We start from the raw sequence: 23207 nt of genomic DNA on the forward strand, positions 1-23207 counted from the left end.
CGACGAGTTAAGGATGCTCTGCACATCACGGTATGAATGATAGGATAGAGCAACACCAAAAAGACTTTAAACCCAAGAAGGGAAACATACCAATGACACAGCAGCTCGAATAAAAAGGAAAGTCAGAAAAGAACACCCGCCAAAAAAACCAGTGTTTTAATACGCCAGAAACGCCTTTCCGCCTTTTCAAGACATGGGACTCGGCGCGCCTTTGCACCAGCCCACTGGAACCCAAAAGCCAATGCCAAAAATAAAGCCAAACAAAGCCAAACAAAGCCAAACAAAGCCAAAACAGATGGAAGAACGAAACCTAGAAACAAAACCGAAGCATACTCGATACGACCCATATTCCAGTGATTTCAGAGAAACAAACAGTGGCGTTAAAAAGACGGCCCATAAAGGCAGAACCTGCGCATCTCATATCCCCTGTTGGAATCGTGGCCGCGGGTCTCCAGTATTCGACCAGCCGCCCACGTCGCCTGCCCACAGCCCCTGTAGCCACTATACCGTTGCTCCCCAGAGTCTATACATTCTCGTGGAACATGGACCGGCGCTCCGTCGGGCTCTCGGGGTTGTGGCCGTCGTTGTGGCCGTCGTGCACGCCGGTATCGATCATTGGCCGAGGGCTCACGCCGCGCAGGCTGATGTTGCTCGGGTCAGCAGCGTCGTCGTCAAACGGGTTGGGGGCGCCGCCGCCGCCGCCACCGCCGCGACTTGCGCTCGTCGCCGGGTGTGGGCTGCGTCCGCGCGCGCGGCCGCGCTCCTCAAAGGCGCCGTCGCCATGCGAGGGTGCGGCAGCTGGGACGTTCATGTCGTAGGACGAGCCGCCCATGCCGCCACCACCGAGATACGCCGTGTCGGCGCGTGCTCCGCCGCCGCCGGCGCCACCCACGTTCAAGCGGCTGCTGTTGGCGTGCGGGTTGCCGCCGGCGTGGAGGCCCAGCTCCTGCTCTTCGTTGTAGTAGTAGGCGTCGGCCTCGGCGCCGACACGCGAGTCCCAGGCATCGTCCGGGTCGAGAGGGCCGAAGCCATGGCGCGCGGCACCCCGGCCCGATGTGCCGGCACCCTCGTAAGCGCCCGCTGCGGTGCGGTTGTTGCGGCCGCCCTTGAGGCTACGGAAGCGGTCCTGGAACCAGCCGCCAATGCCGCTGGGGGCAGGCTGCACGCCGTAGCTCGAACGCGAGGAGTTGTAGAACGGAATAAAAGACACCCAAGGCGGAGGTGGGAGCTGCGCGGCGAGACGTTAGTACCAGAAAACAGGCGACAACGGCAGACGTACATGGAGTCGCCAAAGACATACCCCTAATCTCTGTGCGCGGAGGCGAGCAAATACGATCCAGCCAACACCAGCTGCCAGAAGCAAAAGAACAATCACCAGGACGACGATGCCGCCGGTCTTCATGATGGGCAATCTCGACCGTGGCTAGTTTGCGGTGGGGTGAGAGGCAGCGGATGGCCGCGTGCGTACAGACGTGCGTACAAGGTTCACCGGCGGCAAGGCGGGATGTCGCGACTACACAAGCGATGATGTCGCTCTGTAAAGGCCCAAGTAACCGACGTTGACGGATATGCGGACTGGTTGGCGCGGGACACTGGTGGACAGTCGCACAGACAAAGGTGGGCCAGGCCAAGAGCAATCGGCAGATGCGCGGCGAGAGTTTTGTTGCCGCTTGGGAGTGCAATAGGACGATGGGAGAGCCTCGCGCTCAATGGTACGGCGAGTTTGAGGAGGGAGAGACCGACAGAGAGAGAGAGAGAGAGAGATGGTTGTTGAGAAGAAAAGTGTCAAAATGAAGCGTCAAAAGCAGTGAGGGAGAAAAGGGGAGCTGTAGGATTTCCTAAGAACGGGAAGGAGGAGTGCACGACGGCGGAAGGGACGACACAAAGCGGAGGTCGCAACTGCTTCCTGCTGCTCTGGTTCCAGTTTTGCTGATGCCTTGATAAGCGCAAGCGTGCGTCATTGTACTATGTACATAATATATATTGTGGTTTTGTGCTAATATCAGGTATAGTATACTTAAATCTTACTTTTCGATTCTTCAAAGCTAGTGAACAGCGCCATCCCGATCCTTCCGTTCTCAGTACAACGCTGTCTCAGTGCAAGATGACCTGGAACCTCTGCAGTTCTTCACTAAATTCACCCACAGGGAGCTGCGCCGCACTGCTTGTTCCTTGAATGCAACGAATTAGAAAGCTCTTCGAAATTATCCTCAAGAGACATAAGAAAACGCATCGCATGAACGCAAAAGCGTAGATTTTTTATTATTATTATTTTCCCCGTCGCCATGTGTGCGTCGTTTTCCTTGTGGAAGGGCAGTCGCACTGTCCGCTACGCAAAAGTTGATGCATAGTATGCTGCACATATAAACTGTCCATTCAGCCGTTGGCAGTGAGGCAAAGCCTCTGGAATAGTATTGTTTGAGAATGAGAATAATATATAGACTAAAGGATATGCAACACAGCAGCATGTTGGTCAGAACAACCCCGAGAAACAAAAACGAGAGGTGGTGCAAAATAAAGGAAGACGAGGGATGTCGAGAATCGGGACAATACAAGAAATGCAAAAAGACGACAATCACAAGTGTGACAAAAAAAAGTAAAAATCATGGCGCAGCCTTCTCCTCACCGGCTGTGCGTGCATCCCCCGACAATTCCCCGGCAGTGAAACGCTCGTTTCTCGCTCGTCCTCCTCGACGCGGCCCAATCATGTCATCGTCTGTCGCCGTCTTCGCCGCGGCCGCTTAGCAGGCACAGCCGTCTTTTGCGCCCTGGTCGCGCGCGCCCTGCAGGTTCACCCGGTTGGCGTCGCCGCCCGCACGGCCGCCTGCACCGGCCGCGCCGCCGGCCGCACCGCCCCGTGTCGTCTTGAGCGAGGTCTCTGGGATCGCATTGGCAATGGCGTTGAACACCTCGTTGACGTTGGTGCCCGTCTTGGCACTCGTCTCGAAAAACAGCAGGCTCTCCTCGTCGGCGTACGTCTTGGCCTCTTCGGTCGAGACCTTGCGGGCGTCGGAGCCGTCGGCGTCGTCGGCGTCGTCGTCGTTGTTGTTGCTGCTGCTGCTGCTGCTGTCGCCGCCCGCCGCGGCGCTCGCATCGTTTGTCAGATCGAGCTTGTTGCCGACGAGGGCAATGACGATGCCGGGCGAGGCCTGGCGCTGCAGCTCGGCGACCCAGTGCTTCGCCTTGATGAGCGATGTCGGCTTGGTAAGGTCGTAGACGACGAGGGCGGCTTGGGCATTGCGATAGTACATGGGGGCGAGCGAGGCGAAGCGTTCTTGGCCGGCGGTATCCCAGATCTCAAACTTGATCGTCCGCGTGGGCAGGTTGCACTTTTGTGTCAGGAAGGCAGCTGTCGGGCGGGGGAGCAGGAAAGTCAGCATTCGGTGGACAAAGTCCATTGATAGAAAGGGAGACACAGCATTACATACCGCCGATCGTCGGCTCCTTGTTCTCCTGGAAGTCGTTGTTGACGAACCGCAGGACAAGAGAAGACTGCAACGTAGATGCCGTTAGCCAAGTGCCTCTTCCGACATCCTGCACACACTTCGCTGTTCAATCAAGCTCCAAACAAAATAAGCGCACCTTGCCAACGGCAGCCTCGCCGAGAAGAACCAGCTTCACGCTGCTGCTAGGCTTCGGTGCTGCATCCACCATGATGACAGATATGTGGTATGGCTCGGCAAGAAAAGATTAAAGACGAGAACTGCAAAGATCGAACGGTCAATCAAGGCCGACGGCAGTATCGTCAAGGTCAAACGGCCGCTAAATGGGAGACGTCGGTAATCTGAAGGCTCTGCGAGGATAGGAGGCCGGCCCCTTTCGGTTTGGAAGTGTCGATGGGTTGTAAAGGAGAACGATTGGTGAAGATGCCGCTGGAAGTCAACGGCGGCAAAGTCGGACCGGAGAAAGTATACGTATTACGAGCTCGTTGGTGGAAGAATAATTAAGGCTGAGAGAGGCCAGGTGTTCGAAGGCGATGCAGATTTGGCAATAGAGACGAAAAGGTCGGAAAGTCGAACGTTCACGATCGAGGCTTGTCCTTTGGATTGAGTGGCGGCGGGCAGTGGCGGCGTCACGCAAAGCAGACCAACGTAATCGGGAGGTTTGGAAGCCAACCCGCCTGGGGCCTAGTGCGGCACTGTCCTGCGCTGGCAGCCTTGGGACGGAATTAGGTATTGCCGGAACCGGATGTTCTGAAGAGGAAGGAAGAACGGAGCAATTACGTCGTACGACAAAGGAAAGATCGCTGGCAGGCGCGACCCACAGGATCCACACGTTTGGGCGCTTGCCTTATCTTATCGTGCTGCTGGCTCTGAAAAAAAGTTTGGCTCCACTCAAAAAACGAGGAAGGTACGACGAACAATTGGCGACGAAAGTTTGGAGATTCGAAAAAAAAAAAGAAAAGAAAAACAAATCAAACTCCATGCAGGCATAACCCCATCGCGACCCTCTTTTTTTTGCTCTTTGTTTTTCTTCATTCTTTATGTCTCGATTTCTCGGCAAAGTCTTTGGTGCTGTGGGTGCCTTCTCGTCACGCAAACTCTCCTTCAACTCAGCGTCCCAAGATCAAGAGTCGAGCCAACCGAGCGGACAAACCGACAACATGGCTATCGACGAGGCTGCGCCAGCCGGCAAGAATCCCATGAAGCGGCTCTTTGAAGACGACGACGACGACGATGAGGAGGGGGCCAACGCCTTTGGCTCGGGCGCCGCAGGCAAGGCTGCCTCGTTCACAATCAACGAGGAGTACGCTCGGCGGTACGAGCACAACAAGAAGCGCGAAGAGAAGCAGAAACGTGAGCCGACACCCCACAATTCGACAATTCAATCTCAATTGCCGTTACGGTGAACTGCATGCTGACAGCTGACATACTAACTATGCAGTGGAGGAAAAGTACGGCAAGGCAGCAGACGACGTGGACGATGACGAGTCCTCGTCCGACGAGGGCACCGAAGACGAAGACGGCTACCTCCTGACCGAAGACCTCGACGCACGCATGTCGGCCGCCCTGCAGGCCATCAAGAACAAGGACCCGCGTGTGTACAACGCGGACGCCAAGTTCTTTGACGCCGCCGAGGCCGAGAAGGCGGGGGAGGAGGCCGCAGCGGCATCCGCCCGAGACCCCAAGGAGAAGCCCATCTACCTCCAAGACTACCACCGTGAGCGCTACTTGCGCGGCGATGTCGGTGCCGACGACGACAGCGACGACGACAACACAAACGGCCCCGGCGGTGCGTCCCTCACAAAGACCTACCAGCAGGAGCAGGACGCGCTCAAGAAGGCACTCGTCGACTCGATGAACGCCGCCGACGGTGGTCCTGCCAGCGACAACGACGACGACGCCGACGACGCCGACGCATTCATCAAGCCCAAGGCCTCGACCAAGGCCGCCAAAGAGTCGGCCGCCGCCTCGGGCGTCCACCCGTCTCGTGTCGGCCACATCAAGAAGATCACCAAGGTCGACGTCGAGAACGCCGACAAGGACCCGGCCCTCTTCCTGTCCAACTTTGTCTCCTCGCGTGCATGGGTCCCCGACGACGAGACGACCGGCCCCGGATGGGAGGCGTTTGACTCGGAGGAGGAGGAGGAGAACAATCGCGAGCGCGCCGAGGCCTTTGAAACCGCGTACAACCTGCGTTTCGAGGACCCGAACAAGAGCAACGAGGTCCTCAAGTCGTACTCCCGTACCGTGGTGTCCGAGCGGTCGGTGCGGCGCGAGGAAAAGACGGCCCGTCAGCGGCAGCGCGAGCAGGAGCGCGAACGGCAAGAGGCCGAGAAGCAAGCCCGCCGCGAGGAGCGGGCGCGTCTGCGCAGGCTGAACATTGAGGAGGCCCAGGAGAAGCTGGCCAAGATCAAGCAGGCGGCCGGCGTGGCGGGCCGCGACCTGGCCGAGGACGAATGGATGGGTCTGCTCGACGACGCCTGGGACAACGACGCTTGGGAGAGCAAGATGCGCAAGCATTTTGGCGACGACTACTATGCCGAGAAGGACGCCAGTCTGGAGGACGAGCTGGAGGCAGACGGCGATGATGCGGACTCGAATGGCAAGAAAAAGGGCAAGAAGAGCAGCAAAAAGAACCGGCCCAAGAAGCCCAAGTGGGACGATGACATCGACATCAAGGACCTGATCCCTGACTTTGAAGACGAGGCGCTCCCCAACATCGCCCTGTCGGACGATGACAATGAGAATGATGAAGAGGAGGTGGGCGACGACGACAAGGACGACGAGGACGACGAGGAGGGCCACTCGTCGAAGCGCCGCAAGACCGGCAAGGCCCTGAAGAAGGACCGTGCCGACGCCAAGCGTGAGGCGCGTCGCGAGCGTGCGCGCATTGAGGCGCTCGTTGACCGCCAAATGGCGCTCGACGACCCGACCGCCCTGGCGGCCGCCGGGCCTGCGACGGGCGTCAACGCCGAGCTCGGCGGTCGGTTCCGCTACCGCGAGACCAGCCCGCAAACGTTTGGCCTCACGGCCCGCGACATCCTGCTGGCGCCCTCGGATGCGGCCCTCAACGAGTTTGCCGGCCTCAAGAAGCTGGCCACCTTCCGCGACGAGGAACGCAAGCGCAAAGACCGCAAGAAGCTGGGCAAGAAGGCACGGCTGCGGCAGTGGCGCCGCGACACGTTTGGCGCCGACTACGAGCACTCGGGCCCGACGTTTGGCTTTGAGCGCTTTGTGGACGAGGCGGCCGAGGCCGAGGCATCGGGCCACAAGAAGAGAAAGAGCAAGCACCAAGAGGAGGGTGGCGACAGCGATGCCGACAAGCCCAAGAAGAAGAAGAAGCGGTCGCGGAAGAACAAGGGCAAGGGCAAGGCCAGTGACGAATAGATGGCGAGCTGTGTGTGGTTTCCATTCTGGAGTTGCATGTTGCCAGGGCGCAGCTGGATTGATTTTGCGGATTTTGTCGCCATCGTGTTTTTTATTTCTTGTTCCTTTTTCTTTGTTTTGTTTTGTTCTTCATTGTGATTTTGAGGCGCCCATAGGAAGGTTTGGCAAAACCACAAAAGCCGGTTCAGTGTACTTTATTTCTGAATGTTTACATCATTGTACAGCCATTGTTACCTTCTACGCGAATAGGCATCAAACCACAGAAGCCGAGCATGCTGAAATAAAAGACGTGTGAAACGTAAGTCGATCGTTCTTTTGGCTAGCTATCCCCGTGAAACGTAAGTCAGTCGTTGTATTGCAGGCCGGGGAACCGGGTTCCCGTCATTCGCCGCTGCAGTAACAAGGTGTAAAGAATGGCCCGAAACGACGTCACACATAACATGTCCTTGTTGACACGTCCCTTTCTACTGTAAGAGACGGCTTCAAGGTATGAAAATAAAACATTTTCTGAAAGCGGCCCGTGGCCAGGTTCGAAGAAGGCCATTGCCTCTTCGCGTCTTCGACAAATCGGCCCAGTAGCGGGAAGTATAGCTAATCGTGAGAAAACTATCGACCTCTCTCCATCTGGCCTCTAGTCGTCACGGCCAATTTTTTCTTATATGGCTGCAAGGGCAGAACTCGACTGACAATTCGTTCATTCTCTTGGAGTGCAGCCTGCGTCTTGACAAGGCGTGCCGCCCGAACGGCGTCGTTCGTCGTTCTTCGTTTTAAGAGCGTCCATGTCGGTTTCGTGGATTGTTTTCCCTTTGGGCGTTGAAAATGAAAGGATTGTCGAGGTCGAGGGGAGTGGAAGGGATAAGAAATAAAAATGGAGGGAGAGGAAACAGATTTAGGGATAAGTTACAAAATACGTTATGAAGAAGGAGCGGCCGAGGAAAGTGACGTAACGCTTCTTTCCGTTTCTCTCCATCATGTTCATTCCTCTTTCCTTACGCGAACCATACGTGCCTTCCTAAACGGGTATTAGAAAACACCGGCAAAAGTGTCATTCGCTAAGAATCGAAAAGGGCAAGAACACCTTGTTGAAGCTGTTTTCTCCTTGAGTCCCATCCACCTAAACCTTCTAAAAATCCCAAAATCAAAATGATATCTTGCTGATGTAAACGGAGTAAAACAAGACACAAAAGAATATACATCAAGTCGACAGTGGTACTGAATAGGCGTATGACAAGCCCGTTCGATGGACAGGTTCTCTATCCACTGCCATGGTGCAGGCCGCCGAGGCCGCCGTTGCCACCTCCAGGTGCCACGTTGTTGTTACCAAAGATGCCGGCAAACTGGTCCAAACCGCTCATGCCGGACAGGTCTTGGCCCATTTCGGGAGGCTCCATGTTAAAGGGCATGAACCATGCCGACGACTGCTCCTGCGGATGGCCAAATGGATGCATCACAGCGACGCCGGAAGGCACAGCATGATCACCTCCACCAGCCATTGGTCCCGTGCCCTGACCGCTTCCTCTCTGACGGCCGCTGCCACCTCCTGAGCCGGAGGCATCCCAACCCATGCTATCCAATGGACCGTGTCCGCCATTTATAGCGGAAGCGCCAGTAACATCCAGACTACCACCGTAGGCGCCAAAGACAAGTTGACGGTCGAGTTGTGGCATGATGCCACCGTTTTGCTGTGCCAGGGACAGTGCCAGCAGGTCATGTTGGTAGAAGGCTTGCTGCTGCTGCTGTTGCTGCTGTTGCTGCTGTTGTTGCTGATGCTGATGTTGTGGGTGGTGGGGATGCGCGAAGGGGTTGACATTAACCGGGCTAATAGGTGTCATCGACGCATGGAAGGATGCGGCAGCCTGCGACTGTGGCATGGGCATCGGGTTGAAATTGGTTGGCGCTCCCGATTGGCCGCTCAGTGAGCCCGAAAAGTGCCGCCCATGATGCATCCCTTGGGCCCGGGGGTGATTCTGTTGCTGGAGTGCTGCGTGGTGCTGCTGCTGTTGTTGCTGCTGCTGCTGCTGCTGCTGCTGCTGTTGCTGTTGCTGCTGCTGTTGCTGTTGCTGTTGCTGCAGAGCATCCGGGTTCCCTACCCCAAGATCGGCCATACCCGGGTCGACTGGCTGCTGTTCCGTGGTACGAGACGACACCGCACTGCTCGATCCCTTCTTAGCCACGGACTTTCTCTTTGCGTTTGAGCCAGTCCTACCGCCAGCCGCAGCTCCGTCTCGTCCGGGCTGGTTGCCGTTTGCACCACCACCAGCACCTGGTCCTGCGTGACCGTCAGCATTTTGCGGGGCCACAGCAACAAAGAACTCCTCTACCGTGTGCAGCTCGGGCTTTTGCTCGAGCACGGCATCGTCCCCCCTTTCTTTCTTCTTGTAAGAGGCCGCGTCGCCAAAGTCGGAATTCGACACGCCGTGGGGGTACCGGTCGAACCAGTCGCCGTACTGGAAGATGGGTGACGATGCAGCTGCGTTCTCGTTGGCAGGGGTGCCTTGACGCGCCGCATCCGCGCACGACCGGTATTGCTCTCTCAGGTTCTCGGCCATGAAGTGGAACATGCCCCAGTAGCGCTTCATTTTGGACAAGAACTTGACATTGGTGGCGAGGTTGCGCTTCGACGGCGCCTCCATGGCCGGGTTGCCAGAGAAGATGCCAAAGATGTGGACAGTACTGGACAAGAATGCACAGTACCCGACAAAGGGAGCGGCGACGAGGAAGCTCTCGGCATCTTTGAGGAGTTCGGATACGCGGTTGGCAGCTGCAAAGGCCTTTGCACCAGCCTTGGTGACAAAAGATTTGGGGACAGCGTCCTGCATCGAGTTCCCAGTGGGCGACGACACGGCAAAGCGGTTCATAAACAAAATGTTTTGGTGGATCGCAATGTGCAGAAACAAAAACTGGTTTGCCATGCCCTCGGCTTCGTGCAGCTGCAGATTCTCGGTCGAAAAGGTCAGGGACGGCGGCAAGCTCGAGAGCATCTCGTCAACTTGCTTGGCAAGTTTCGTGTAGCCGGACTCGGGGCTCCACATAGGGTGCGGGTCCAGCTCCTTGCCGCCCTGGTTGAGGTAGTTGATAACACGGCCCCAGACGGCGATGGCCCGGATCATGTATGCCGCCACCCCCATGTTGTCTTTGGCGTCAAAGAGCTGGCCGTCGTCGGTTCCCATGTCGGCCGCTGTCGGTGTCACGGGCTGGCCGGCCAGATTCTCTGTCGAGCCAGGCATGTCCAGCTGAAAGTATTTCTCCTTGATGGGCAGTTGAATCTTCACTGACTCTTCTTTGACAAACGTCGGGCGGTCTGTTCCAGAGGAATTAAACCGGTCCATCAGGAAGCACGCCCACATTGTCCGTCGTCGAATTTCACGGTCGATAAAGCTCAATGGTGCACCGCCCGGAAGAGGAAATGGGTCGCGCTCGAGATCTTTGTGCAGCTGCAGTGCAAAGGCCATGCGAATGGCCTGGCCGCCAAGCGCCCAGCTGCGACCGCCGTGGCAGGTACCGAATTCATGAAGACCCAAAATGAGGAGGCACGTCAAAATGGTGATATTCGGCCACTCGTATCGCCGTGTCACGATTTCACGCGCATGCAAGGCCCATTCTTCACCCCGCAGAAAGTTGGGCACATTTCCAAAAACAGGGTGCGGCGAAAAACGAGCCGAAACAGCACAGACAGAAAGGATTAAGACAGGAGGTAATGTCCCAGCACTAAACGTCATAAAGAATTAGCTATTACTGGCACGTCGTAGCATGAAATTCAAGAGAAATTGAGATCCGTTGGAAGCGTACCTTAGTTTCCGCATGTAGCTCGGCCGATGGAGGAGATGGTAAGCCTGGCCGTAAATGTTTTCAAAAAACACCTCCGCCAGGTGCTCTTGCAGTTCGCGGGACGGAAGAGCGTCGGCGCCTTCTTGGAAGAGCTTGTTCTCTTCAGATTCCTGTTGCAAGAGCATGGTATGCGGGCGAGCCACGCTGCCGGTCCGGTTCTTGGAGCCGATGCGAGCCCAATGATCCAGCTCGGGCCCAAACGCCTCGTCGGCCACACGCTTCTTGCTCGAAGACCCCTTTCCGCTGGAAGCACTAGACGCGGAGGTCGTCCCGTTAGTGGCGCCCGATGCGCCCGCTCCTGGGATACCCGGCTTGACTACAGCACGGTTAACCGACGTCATAACAGCGGGGTCCTGTTCAGCCTTGGGGACGATCTTGATAATGCGGTCTTCCATGCGCTTGAGGCGTTTGTCGAGCATGGCCATGTAGTCGGTGCGGGGTGCTGCCTTTCTGGCCGTGACTTTGTAGACACATGGGGTGCGGGAGCGCAGACAATGTTTGCAGGCAGGTTTCTCGCCAGAGCACCGGATCTTCTTCCTGCGACAAGCTATGCAGGCAAGAGGGAGCCGCTTGCGCTCTTTTCCCGCCTTGGTCTTGAGCTCGCTCCACGCTGGGGTGGCGTCAGCACTGCCCGTTCTTTCGTCCTTGCCTAAGAACGATGGACGGTGGCCTCCACTGCCGCTACCACTACCACCAGCCCCGCGCACCTCCATGGAGGCTGGATCATTCAGTACCAGGCCAAACTCATCTGAGATGGGCTCTTCCAGCAAGGACGCCCCGTGGTCGTGTTCGCTGCTACCTTGGCTACCATCGTCGGATGCAGCCTCTTCCGTACCAGCTTGGCATGACTTGGATGACGCGTTGTCGTCCTGAGTCTGTGAAGAAAATGGTTTCGCCTTGGCGGCTTTGGTCGTGCTTGATGTTTTCGGCTTCGTCTTTGGTCCGCCAGGTTCGGCTGCTGTCGGCTGCTGCTCTCCGGTCTCGGTCGGAGCAGGTTCGGCAGTGTTGGGGGTAGCGGGCCCCGTCTCCAAGACTGCCGCGTCCGTGCTGTCGACAAGTGCACCCCCAGGGAGCACAGATGCGGGCGATGGTGATGCGAACAAATTTGTAGAGTCATCTGTGAGGGCAACGATCGTGTTGCCGTCATCGTTCAAGCCCGGGTAGGGCGAAAATTGAAAGTCATCGAAACGCGGAGAGGCGACCTCGATCATGCCCGCGTCGACATTGCCAGCATCTTGGCCGGCGCCAGCTGCAGGATCCATGGTCGCGACGGCAGCAGTTGATGGGGTGGGGTTGTCGACTGTCACGCCCAGTGTAAGCTGGTCCGGGGCCAGGATGCCGCCGTCGTCATTCATCGGCAGCTAGGTAGCTCCGGAATACAAGACGGCAACGGGCGGTTTAACTTTGAAGATGCAGGGAGAGATTCGGTTTGGTTATGCAGTATTCATCGGAATCGATAAGCAATTCCAGTACGAATGTATGCCGTATCGCGACAGGCTCAATCGTCGGAGGCGCCTCGTCGCCGCGGATCCGCAAATGCAAACAAAACAATCGATCCCCGGCAACGACTTATTCGAATTTTTTGGACTTTTTCGACTCTGCAGTCTGTGCGCGCCGCGCTCGTATCGTTTGCGGGTTGACTGTCGGCTAGGTATTGTACAGCTTCTCCGGTCAGAAGGTGTGATGCAGGCCGATCGGTAGAAACTTGTTCTTGGATGCTATTTGGAGGAACGGTACCGGTTAAGAAGTCGAAACAAAAAAGGCCATTGCGTCCTTCCAATGTTTGTGCAGATTCCGTGCCAGTTAGTTGTAGGGGGCCGTCAACGGAGTCCGTGGTAGTACAGAAGTGTTAACGGGGCAGTGGGAAAACCAGATGAAGTTGTCGAAGCCGTTGGGATTTGTGCGAAAATGTGTAGAAGGAGTGTTAAAGACTCGCGGCCAAAAGAGACAAAGTACTCAAGTACACCCAAAATAAATTGCCCGACAATTTTCAAACAAACCGAAAACAACAATAAATGCGCCTAGATGTCAAGCTTTCAGGAAGTCGTGCTTGCTCGTTGTATTGGAACGTCGCGTGATTGTATGTCGGACAGCGACCTGTCTGGTTGCTGCCTCGATGGGTGTAATCCGTATGCTTGTGCGGCGCGAGAACGAGTCGCTGCCTCGGCAGAAGAGAAAAGTCGGAAAGATAACAGCGGGCAGTGAGATAAGGCTGCCAGTATCAGGGAGAAAAAAAGGAGGAAGGCCGGAAGGTGGGCGAACAGCGACACTCGAGGACGAGTCTGGACTCGTTTGGGAGAAATATTGCAGTGGAAAGGAGGCCGGAGAGAGAGGGGGGGAAGCGAGCAAAAGAGGGCGTGAGGGAAAAATGCTGGACGCGCTGGACGGAAGGCGATGTAATAGGCGGCGCAGAGTCAGACGGGTTGGCCAACGAGTGGCAGGCGTGATAGTTGTCGCCAAAAATGCAGGGAACTGCGCAAGGAAATCGCAAATGCGGCGAAAAAGGGGAAAAGAGAGGAAAGTAGAACAAAGGAATAGAGAGAAACCATAGAATGTATGAAGATGTGCGAGCTGCAACGGAGCTAAACCAGACAGGAGAAAGTTTAGACAGTTGGAGAGCCCTGGCCGAGCGGAGGAGCCCCAGGATTGAAAACAGTGTGGAGCAAAGCGCAGGCTGTTCCCAGTAAAAGTCGATCGCGGAAACCGGGGTTGGCTGGCAGAGGCAAACAAGGGCGCCAAGCCAGAACCCAGGGCCAACTGATGTTAAATCGTGGACCAAAAAAAAAAGAAAAAAAAAAAAAAGCGCCGCGTTCGGTAGGCGTTGATTTGGGAACAGTCGAAGCACAAGGGAGTCAGTGGACGAGGACAAACGGACGAGGAGTATTCAACGGTCGGACAGGCGCGGCTCGACACAGATCGGACTTGGACTTGTACTGGAGGGCGAGGAGCAATAGAAAAAAGATCGTCTTTGGGCGTTGACAGGCACAGTGGAGAATGCCGTCGAGCCCGTTGTGTCTGCGGGAGCACCGCGCGCGCCTTGGGACAAAGCGTGGCAATGGTGCGCGCGACGTTGGTACTTTTGTGTCTCTGTCCAGCACTGCGTTCCGCTCTTGAGGCCAAAAGGGAAATGGGGTGCGGGTGGGCGAAGGCGGGCTGTGGAGCGAACGACGCGGGATGTCGAGAGCATGCGCCTGGGGCGGCGTATTGAATGGTGATGCAGGGACTGCTCGGGGCCAGGACCAGCAGCAAAGACGCAATGACGCAGAAGTACGAATTTATCGCCAGCCTGTTGGACGTTGGAGAGAGCCAGGCAACCAAGCTGCCCGGTGCTTTGTTGCAGCAAAATTTGTGCCTTGGCAAGGGTGGCAGTCGGAGATTGAGGTCGAAATGGGTGGCTTTTGGAGTTGATGGCAGGAGATCAAAGCAGAGGATGTCTGGACAAGGGGAGGAAAATAGAGGGATAGAAACGAGGTAATTGGGAAAAGAGATGCTGGAGAGATAAAAGAGATAAAGGAAATGTCCCCAGACGTGCAAATTAAAGATGAGGAGAGCGGAGAAGGACGAATAAGGCAAAATAGAGGCAAAAAGACCCCGGAAAGGGGGAAGAATGACTACAAAAGAAAGAATCAAAAACGAGGCCGGTGACAGAAAGTAGGAAATCGAGAAAACGACAAAACGACAAACGACACAACAATTCAAAAGGGGCTACGGTGTTCGAAGAAGGAAGAGCAAGAGACAAAATGAGGAAAGCGCATAGGACACTGGTTCGGTTCAAAACAATGATGGCAAGAGTGTTCTTGCACAGCATCAGGCAGAGGAAGGAGCACTTGGCCAAATGGAGCAACAGGCGGAAAGAGCGAAGGGGGGCACAGTCAAATCTGTGCTTTCCGTTCTGAGGAGCATAACAGTTAATAATCACTACTCATAATGCGGCCAGTCGATCATAACCAAAGCCCTACAATAATAGAAAGGAGAGCAGAGGCTGCACGACGGGTTACGCCATGAGGGCTGAATACGGTAACATAAAGTAACATAAACCAACTGGTGGCGGCGTTTAAGCGGACCCCTCTTCATGGTAGAATTGGGGAATGGCAAGAGCTAACGTTGACATGGGACGGAAGGCACGCTTTGTATTACCAGAAAGGCAGGCGCGACAGGGCTTCACGCCGCCGATCCATATATGACGGAAGAGCTGTGCAAAGCTGGAAGCAATGATGAAGCACGGGGAAGTACGCAAAGAGCAAAGAGCAGATTGCAAAGAAAGCAGGAATGAAAGCACACGGACGAAACCTACTATTCAATCCAGACCGACGGAACCGCAGGTGACCCAACTACGCTGAAAATAAAAGGCTATGGAGAACGAATTTACCCCATGTTGTGGAGAAGGAAGGAGGGAGGGGGACGCTCCTTCTCCACAGGGCGCTACGCCACATCTGGACGTTCTGCCAGTTTCGTGTCCTGCGACAGGGAGCGATCTGTTGTGCCCCAAAGTCGACTGCAACCACAAGGCTCGACAGCATCGACGAGAGTCCTCCGAACGCTTTCGTATCTGTTGCTTCATTCTACAAGTCGACCAGTGCGTGTTGGCAGCCTTTATACGCTGTGGGCGTACATTGTAATGCTCCGCAGCTGCCTGGCCGAGGAAGGAGCAGGAGCCAGCGTGGCAGGCCGGGAAGGTGCGTACGGCGACAAGACCGGGGGACTAAATGGGTGGAGCCAAGGATGCCAAAAGGCGCTGTCAGAACACAGATTGCGACGCAGTGTTTCCCCTCCCGCCAATTAAACGTCATGGAGAATACCGAGAATCGACCGACCGGAGAATAAAGCATGCTTTACTAATGAGTGCTTGGCTTGGGTATGTCCAATCTGGTGGGCTCCCTCTGCGACATATCAGTGCCGCCGTGGTGCGTTCCGCCTCGGTTTTGTCTGTTGTCTCCCCCCCGCCTTGTTAGCAACAGCACGCGTCCGTTGCTGTCGAGACTGTCTCAGCGTAAAGATAATACGAAGCAAGCATGGCTTTGCAGTCTTTGGTGTCTCTTGGCTTGTCGGGCACGTGCTCAACAATCGACAAAAGGGGCACGAGAGACTGATAATGATTCGCCCTCCCAGTACCACCCACATACGGCGTCTATTGTCAGGCGAGCAAAAGAGTAAGACACTCCTGTCAATGGCACATACTTTGTGGCGTCGAAAGTCCGGTGCCTCTGAGCTGTGACAGTTTGAAGTGAGTTCTCAACTATTCGAGGAAGACCCACTTATTTCCAGTCGCTAGCGACAAGGCAGGAGCACTTTGAGATCGCCAACTGCGATGGCAAGAGCGAGTCGCGACACAGTCCGAGCCGTGCCGAGCGCCTTCCTGCTATGGCCGACCTTTGTATAGACTGCACAAAAGTCGAAAAAACCCTCACCCAAGGTAACAAGGCTCTACGACATCATCACAAGACGCAAGTGCGTTGTCTACGTAGGTCCCATGCAAGGTATGACTAGCGAGAGGGCGAGAACGACCCGCTATGGCCGAAGTCGCCCGCCGCTGCTTAACGGCGGGATAACATGGTTCCATTAGTCCCCAAGAAAGGGAAACCAGAAAATCACAAAAACCAGAAATCAAGAAGCCAGACGGGCCAAGCAAAGGCAGAAACGATCCTGCCAATGAAAACAGGAAAATGGTAGAGGATGGCCATCAGTTTTACTGACTACCAAAATCCGCCAAAGAACGGTTGATGCCAGAGTTTTGCAGGTTGTGGTTTTCTCGGCCATTTTACTCTCCGAGCCAGTGCCATGCATGCATTACCAGTGACCCACAAACAGGGGCCAGTCGTAACCGAAGGGATATCATCGCACAGAGTACCAAACCCTTGAGCAGGCAGGTAGAGCTGCTGGCTGTCAGTGTGATGCGGCTCAACTTGCATCGCGCTGCGACGCGCCGTTTGAGGTGTATTCGCACAAGCACACACACAAAACGCTTCATGGCCGGGCAGCCGTGCCGGCAGCCGACATCTTTTCTTGTTGCCTCTTTGACTGTTATGACGCCGCCGCCCATGGCTGGTTGCATGACTGCAGCATCGAACGGTCTCCCGCCGTCCGGGAACCATCAACCATCAACTCTGCTATACCTTCTGACTCGAAATAAACTGTGCCACCGAGGACGAACGGTTGCCCGCTGCCAGCTCGTCGAGTCGCAGATATGATAGTGGGCAGCGGCGAGGACAAACTGGGCGCGCATGTTCATCACGCGCCGTCATCCGGGAATGTCGCCCATGGTCTGCCAAAGAAAGGCGGGGGGAAGGTGTCCAGTTGCCGGCTGAGCTTGGGTCGTATTTCTCCCTACGTTTTCAATGCAGAAAGTTGCTACAACGTCAATTTTAGGTTGCCCGTGCGGCCTAGTCGCTTTCTCGATCTCGCAGATGTCGTGCATGTCGATCCGGCCAAGCCAGCCTCGCCTAATAGCGACGCCCTCTTGATCGAGACGGGCAAAAGCAAGGCTGACTCTCCACAAAATGCAGTCTATACCTGTACCATGCAGTATATCAAATAAATATACAGGCCAATCTGCAAAACACGTCAATACCACACCTCTTCTCAGGATAAAATGAGAGCCATGTCCCTTCTCGCCTTCTGTTCTTGGCGTTGTGGTCATGGCATTGTCGCGAGAATGCATCCGAAGCTTCGACGAGTCGTTCCACGGAGGCTTCTTTTACTGGAATATCAATATAAAAAGAGGTACCCACTCGCGGAGCATAAAGAGATGTGCATATATATATCTATAATATATACACAGCTCTTTTATACTTCATTTAGACAGCTGTTTGTTTTTGTTCCATTCACCCATAAGCGAACTTAACCGTTCTACTCCTTCCGCATTTCCTACCGGTCGTTTCGCAGCTACTCGCGGGCCGCCAATGTCACAAATTATATGTTGCCTTTCTCATTTTGTTTCCTTTTTTTGCCCCTGTCTCTTCTTTGCCACTGTATGTTGCGCCTTTCACCTTTTTTCTCGGAGCTTTACACTCGCTATTATAGTCCCTGGTTCAGTTTTTCAGTGTGCCACTTTGTGCTTCCCGCTCCTATTTTATCAGACGACGGCAGGACTCAACGCGCTGCTTTGTGCTCATGTTTTAGCCGTTTCCTGAGGCTCGAGACAAAAGAAAGCCAAAGACACAACGAGAGGAGAGGCATATAATATTCACTCTCTGGCCTCATGCGCGACTCGTGGGTAGTAGTCCTCCTTTTTATTTTGCGCCCCCAAGCTCTCCTCAAAATGTCTCACAATCGAGATGACTTGTTGGCAGCGAGGTATATGGGCATGTTTGCATCCCGCCCGTATTTATCAACATCGTTGTCCACGCCCCTTTCTGCTGTCCCTTGCCCTTTGAACTAAAACATCAAAGACACTCCGCATGCGCCAAAAAAAAAAAAAAAAAAAAAAAAAAAAGAAAAGAAAAGAAAAGAAAGAAAGAAAGAAAGAAAAAGAAGAAAAGGTTTCACAAGCATATTGGGATGGCTGCATCGATCTCATGTTGTGTTGCATCGCCATTGACGTGTCGTTCGTACCATGTGATCCTTGGCTTTTTCTATTTCAAGTAAGCAGGCAGACGCCATCCCAAAATAAGGGGACCTCGTCAGGCCTGCCAATGACATGGGACCACAAGTAAAGTCATTGCTGTGTTGCTTCCAGTTTGCCTCCGGCCATCTTGCCAGACGCAACGTGTGCCCCCAGCACGTCAAAAATGCAACATTTGCATGCGTTGAATGAGCCGCTGTTGTTGTACACGACAGTTGCGCATGAACGCTTGTTGCACGATGTCGCTGCTTGTGTATCTCGAGATACAACCTTTCTTGTGTCCTACAATAAGGCGGTGCGTCCTTGGTGCGGAACACGATTCTTATACATTGTGCGATGCGCCGCCATTCCACCAATACGTCTCTTGCTTCGAGACAGCCTTCAGCGGACAACTGTATCAGGCACCTTGTTTATTATTAGTTTATCTTCTGAGCCAACAGAGTCCGGAAGGGCCTCTTCCTGCCCCTGTTTTTGATCTCAAATAAATTACGCTGTGGCGTTTTCTCATTTTCCTTCGCGTCCAAAAAAACCAATACGGAAAACAATAAGGACGAAAGGACATACTTGGAATGTTCCGCACAGGCCCCCCGACTCGTTGACGGTCCGACTTCATAACAAAAGGCCGTGCGGGGGGGACGAGGAAGCTGCATATGCAGATGATTGGCGTGCCGGATTGCGGGCTGCACGAAATGAGAGCCAAGGGTAGAGAGACGGGTATCAGGTTTGTTGGTTTACCCCGGATTCCACCAACCGCCTTCGTCGAGTTTCTTGTTTCTATTTATTGCCCCCAGGCGTGTCTTGGACAGGGATACTACCTGGCAAAATGGAAGAATAAAAAGATCAGCAGGGATACAACAGAAGGGATGGCTCACTGGGCCAGAACTTCTTCGTCATCTGTTTTTTATTGCGTATTAAATGCACCTGCGTCTCCTTGTCGAACTCGCTGGCCACTTGAACAACGACAACAACAGCAGAGAGGATCACAGTACAAATACACGAGATGCAAGAGCTGGAAACTTGAACAAGAAATTAAAATGAGGTCCAAAAGGCCATGCAGTAATGGGTATGAAAATATACAAAAAAGCAGCGAAAAGAAAAGAAAACCAACCCAAAGTATGCACAATGCTTCCAATCCAAAACACCCAAAAATATGCCAAATGTTGGTCCTCGCTCAAACAATATAAAAGACAAAACCAACCTCGAAGCTCTCTACATGATGTGTGCCACCTCGGACTCTTCCAGATTTGTGTGTGCCCCCCCTTTCTGTCGCCGATGTGGTCATGCTTGCTTGCATCTTCCCGTGTCGTTTGTATGTACGGCCCACTCCACACCATATGGGCAACCTCCCTCCTTCCTTGTCACCGGCTAATGTCGTCGACTCTTTTTTGTCTTGGCGTAGTCTCGATTCGGCTGTATATGTGACTCGGTGGACCAATTGAGGAAGCCCGGAAGAAGCAAATGCCCGGGTGGCTGGCTGTTATGCTGCATGATTCGAGATTTGCACGTGGCGCGAAACTGGGTGACCCTCATTGCAGGTACACCGGAATGCCGTACACGCACACGGCCGCCGAGGTCAAATACCGGAATCGAGGCGCGTCGCGTGCGCACACAATCGCTTCCACCAACGACGCCGTCGCAGCGCGCGACGACGGGCTCGCGCTGCGTTTTTTGGTCGAGGTCGAGGGCCCAGTCCGCTTTCCCGCCTTGTCCTTTTCGTCAAAGGTGCCTTGGGGAACGAGGCCCCACGCCTCAAACGCCTGCCCAGCAAAACGGTCAATGTCCTTGTCGGTGACGTCCCACAGCGTGCCCACCACGGCAGGGCACCCGGCCAGCATGTAGTCCCAGACGGGGCCGTGCAGCTCAAACTCCCCGTTGTAGTTGAGCCCCGCTGAGCTGCACCCCATCAGAAGCGTTGTCGCGCGGCACCGTTCCATCTTCCGCACCGTCCGCCCTCGGATGTACTGCGCGCCGCTGCCGTGGCCAAAGTACAGCAATACGTCCTTGTCGCGGAGGATTGCCTCAAACTCGTCTTCCGTCGGTGTGCGCCCCACAATGCGGCTCCAGGACGCGCCACGGACGTTCGACGTCAGCGGGCCGTCGAACGTGGCCTCTGTCGACGGCAGGTCGCCCGATGGGTTGAGCATGTAGGCGCCCGACGCAAGCGATGCGCGGTGTCCGCTGGGACGATTGGCTTCCGGTGGCTCTCTAAGCTCGTCCGCGTCTGTGTGGTTTTGCTGTTGCTGCTCAAGGATCAGGCGTCGAAGACAGGCGAGAGATGGCACGCGCGACACGGCCAGCTCCTTCATACACGGAAGCGACTCCCATGGGAAGACGTGGAGTGACTTGTCGAGCACCAGAATGCTATGGAGGTGATCACTCGGTTCGCCGGCCGCCGTCGCCGAGCTCCGAGCCTGACCGTCGTGAATGGCGGAGTGGTAAGCAAAGAGCGCGTCAAAGGTCTCCACCACCATGGAGTCAAAGTCAATCTCGTCGTAGGCATTGTGCTCGCCATGGAATTGTAGAATGTCCACCACAAAGTACAGCAGGTCGTCAAGAACATCGTCGAAATCACAGCCCTCCGTCGTTGCGTCGCCAAGGCCGATGAAGAGGTCTAGAACACGGGGATCTAGAGCCACCCGTGTCGGTGACGCAGCCGCAGACGAAGACGCCGGTGTCTTGCCAGTCCGCTTCTTGCCACGCGCGGGAGACCGGCGAGATGGCAGGTGCTTGTCGAGGATGCCTTGGAACGTCTTTTGGAACCGTGCAAACAGAGTTGGCCGCCGCACATGCTGAGAGAAGATGCCGCGGAATCCACCGAGCCAAATCTGCTCCACGTTGTCGAGAAGCTCCTTCAGGCGGTTGTCGAGGCCTTCACGCTCTGTCCACCAGCACGACTTGGCCCCCTTGACAGTCATGTCGCGGGCCCCATGGCAGCTGTCGTTGATGGCCTTCACAATCTCAAGAAGCTCGGCCCGGCCCTGCTGGTAGTTGAACACTTCGTTGTCGGCGTCGCGTGAAATTGCACGCTCCAGGGGGAGGCGGATGACAAAGGGGCTCTGGCCAGCTTGGAGCTTCGTAATGCACAGGTCGTGCTTGTTCTCGCTGAGCGCCATGGAAACCACGCTCCAGTCTTTGGGGATAATGTCAATGTAGTCGCGCTGGAACCGGCTGATGTTGATATCGGTAATCTTGGACACACCGGCCGTAAAGCTAGAACGCCTCGGTGTGCCACCACTCAAGCTGCCGGTTGGCGAAACGGTTGTCACGGCGGTTGCCGACGTCGGTGCCACTGCGGGCCACCAAGATGCCTCACCCGAAATCTCCTGCTTCGTCAACATAGCCTTCTCGACAAGAACAGCCCGCCGTTGCCGCTTCCATGTCATGTTACGCGCCAGCTCGACAGAGCAGCTAGCGTAGCCAGGGTGACCCAGTGCACGCGGTTTGCTCCAGGACGTCGCCGAGAGAACAATCACGGCGCTCTGGAGCATGCTCGAGATCCGGTTGAGGGTCACGGAGTCACCGGTAACAGTAGCAATGGCCTGCGCTTCAATGAGGCAGTTTTGGGCTTCTTGCAGCATCTCCACAAAGCCAACCGTGTTCTTGGTCGGTTTCCCCAGAGCAGAAGCCATTCCTTTCACTTTGGCAGCCACGGGCGACTTTGATAGAGAGAGGCGGTCTCCATCACCGCCCGCTGCGATAACACCGCTGCTAACCGCAGGGAACGAAAGTGTCGAGTCCTGGATGACGGAGAATACCGCATCGCGGGCCATTTGGTCTGTACTGTGGCCCAACAAGCAAGCAGCAAGCGCAATGTGTCCTGCCAGGATGTCGGACTGGCTCTTTGGCGAGGTAGTCCCAGTTGCGTCGCTGGCGCTGGCCCTCAAAATGGCCAGAGCCGCGGCCCAATCCTTCTTGCTCAAGTGGGACATGGTCTTTTGCATGAAGAGGGCAGTGCGGAGTCCGAGGGCAGCAGGGTTTTCTGTCAGTGCGTCAGCCACGGCGGTTTGTGAAGAAGTTTCGACGGCAGCCGTGCTCTGAGCCGTGGCCGCGGTCTTCTTTGTCGATTTGGCTGCGGCAGCCGTCTTGCGGGTGCCCGGCATTCGTGCCGTAGACTTTGCCGGTGCAGCCGCCGCCGCCGTCGCTGCCTTTGTCCGTCGCCCTGACGTCGTTCTCGTATTCGTGACCTCGGTCGACGTCGGGTTGGGGTCGGTTTCCGGTGTTTCCGGTGTCTTCACGGTACTCGGAAGTTCGCAGACGCGCTGCACAATCAGTTCAGCCTCCTGCATCATTTCTTGCTCGTTCTTCTCGTCGTTCATCTCCCGGTAGAGGTTAGCAAGGTCGCAAGCAAGCGACGCCTTTCGGTTGGTCGCGTCTATGTCAGCCAGTCGGGACCGAGACTGGGTGACGAACGTGACTGCTTTGTCGAGTTGGCCGGCTTTGAGGCAGACCGTCGCCATCCAGGATTCGGCTTGGGCCAGCGACAGGGCCGCATTGGTAACGGTAGCGACCTTTTGTGCTTGTTCGGCGTAGTACATGGTCTCCTGGGCCATTCCGAGGTGGGCATATATCGAAGACAGACGAAGCATGCTGTCGAAGAGAGGGTGGAACAGCGCCCAGAACTCGGGCGAAGCAACCGATGCTGACGCTGTCGACAAGACCATCGATGAGTCGGGCGTAGTGGCCGCAGATGCCTGCTCCTGGTCCGGCGATCCTCGGAGAGATGGGCTGGGATTGAGTGACCGCTCTGATGTGGACGACGATGCCGAGATGTCAGCAGTACTCTCACCCTCGCCACTCATTGAGCTATCGGTGGAAAGAGGTGGTCGCTCCATTGTCTTTTCCATTCGGCTCCAATCCTGGAACAGCATTCGGACGCCGTTTCTCGCATTTTGAAGAGCCACCGAGTGGTCGCCCTTTTCAAGGGCGACAAGTGACTGAAGAAAGCATGCGTGGGCACCAAGCCTCCTTTTATGAGAGCCGGTCATCTT

The 23207-nt window shown here is 55.4% G+C and overlaps 5 protein-coding genes across 5 annotated transcripts; 1 reads left to right on the plus strand and 4 right to left on the minus strand.

Moving 5' to 3' along the window:
• Positions 1-523: 523 nt before the first annotated feature.
• SPBR_01955 (uncharacterized protein) lies at positions 524-1402 on the minus strand (the record flags this gene model as incomplete). The annotated part of the gene is made up of 2 exons (XM_040760264.1): positions 524-1228; positions 1301-1402. 2 exons carry the CDS (start codon positions 1400-1402, stop codon positions 524-526), a joined length of 807 nt encoding a protein of 268 aa, XP_040619827.1.
• A 1339-nt stretch (positions 1403-2741) lies between these two features.
• SPBR_01938 (Rab family, other) lies at positions 2742-3654 on the minus strand (the record flags this gene model as incomplete). Its single annotated transcript, XM_040760248.1, has 3 exons — positions 2742-3349; positions 3429-3492; positions 3583-3654. The coding sequence occupies 3 exons, from the start codon at positions 3652-3654 to the stop codon at positions 2742-2744; spliced, it is 744 nt and encodes a 247-aa protein (XP_040619828.1).
• A 949-nt stretch (positions 3655-4603) lies between these two features.
• Positions 4604-6830, plus strand: SPBR_01409 (protein KRI1; the record flags this gene model as incomplete). Its single annotated transcript, XM_040759720.1, has 2 exons — positions 4604-4796; positions 4885-6830. The coding sequence occupies 2 exons, from the start codon at positions 4604-4606 to the stop codon at positions 6828-6830; spliced, it is 2139 nt and encodes a 712-aa protein (XP_040619829.1).
• Positions 6831-8083: 1253 nt separating this feature from the next.
• Positions 8084-12013, minus strand: SPBR_01226 (c6 zinc finger domain containing protein; the record flags this gene model as incomplete). Its single annotated transcript, XM_040759537.1, has 3 exons — positions 8084-8797; positions 8921-10310; positions 10620-12013. 3 exons carry the CDS (start codon positions 12011-12013, stop codon positions 8084-8086), a joined length of 3498 nt encoding a protein of 1165 aa, XP_040619830.1.
• A 7732-nt stretch (positions 12014-19745) lies between these two features.
• SPBR_01262 (uncharacterized protein) lies at positions 19746-23051 on the minus strand (the record flags this gene model as incomplete). The annotated part of the gene is made up of 1 exon (XM_040759573.1): positions 19746-23051. The coding sequence occupies one exon, from the start codon at positions 23049-23051 to the stop codon at positions 19746-19748; it is 3306 nt and encodes a 1101-aa protein (XP_040619831.1).
• Between the last annotated feature and the right edge of the window lie 156 nt (positions 23052-23207).

Source organism: Sporothrix brasiliensis (assembly GCF_000820605.1).
Source record: "Sporothrix brasiliensis 5110 chromosome Unknown Cont18, whole genome shotgun sequence".
Classification (NCBI taxonomy): Eukaryota; Fungi; Ascomycota; class Sordariomycetes; order Ophiostomatales; family Ophiostomataceae; genus Sporothrix; species Sporothrix brasiliensis.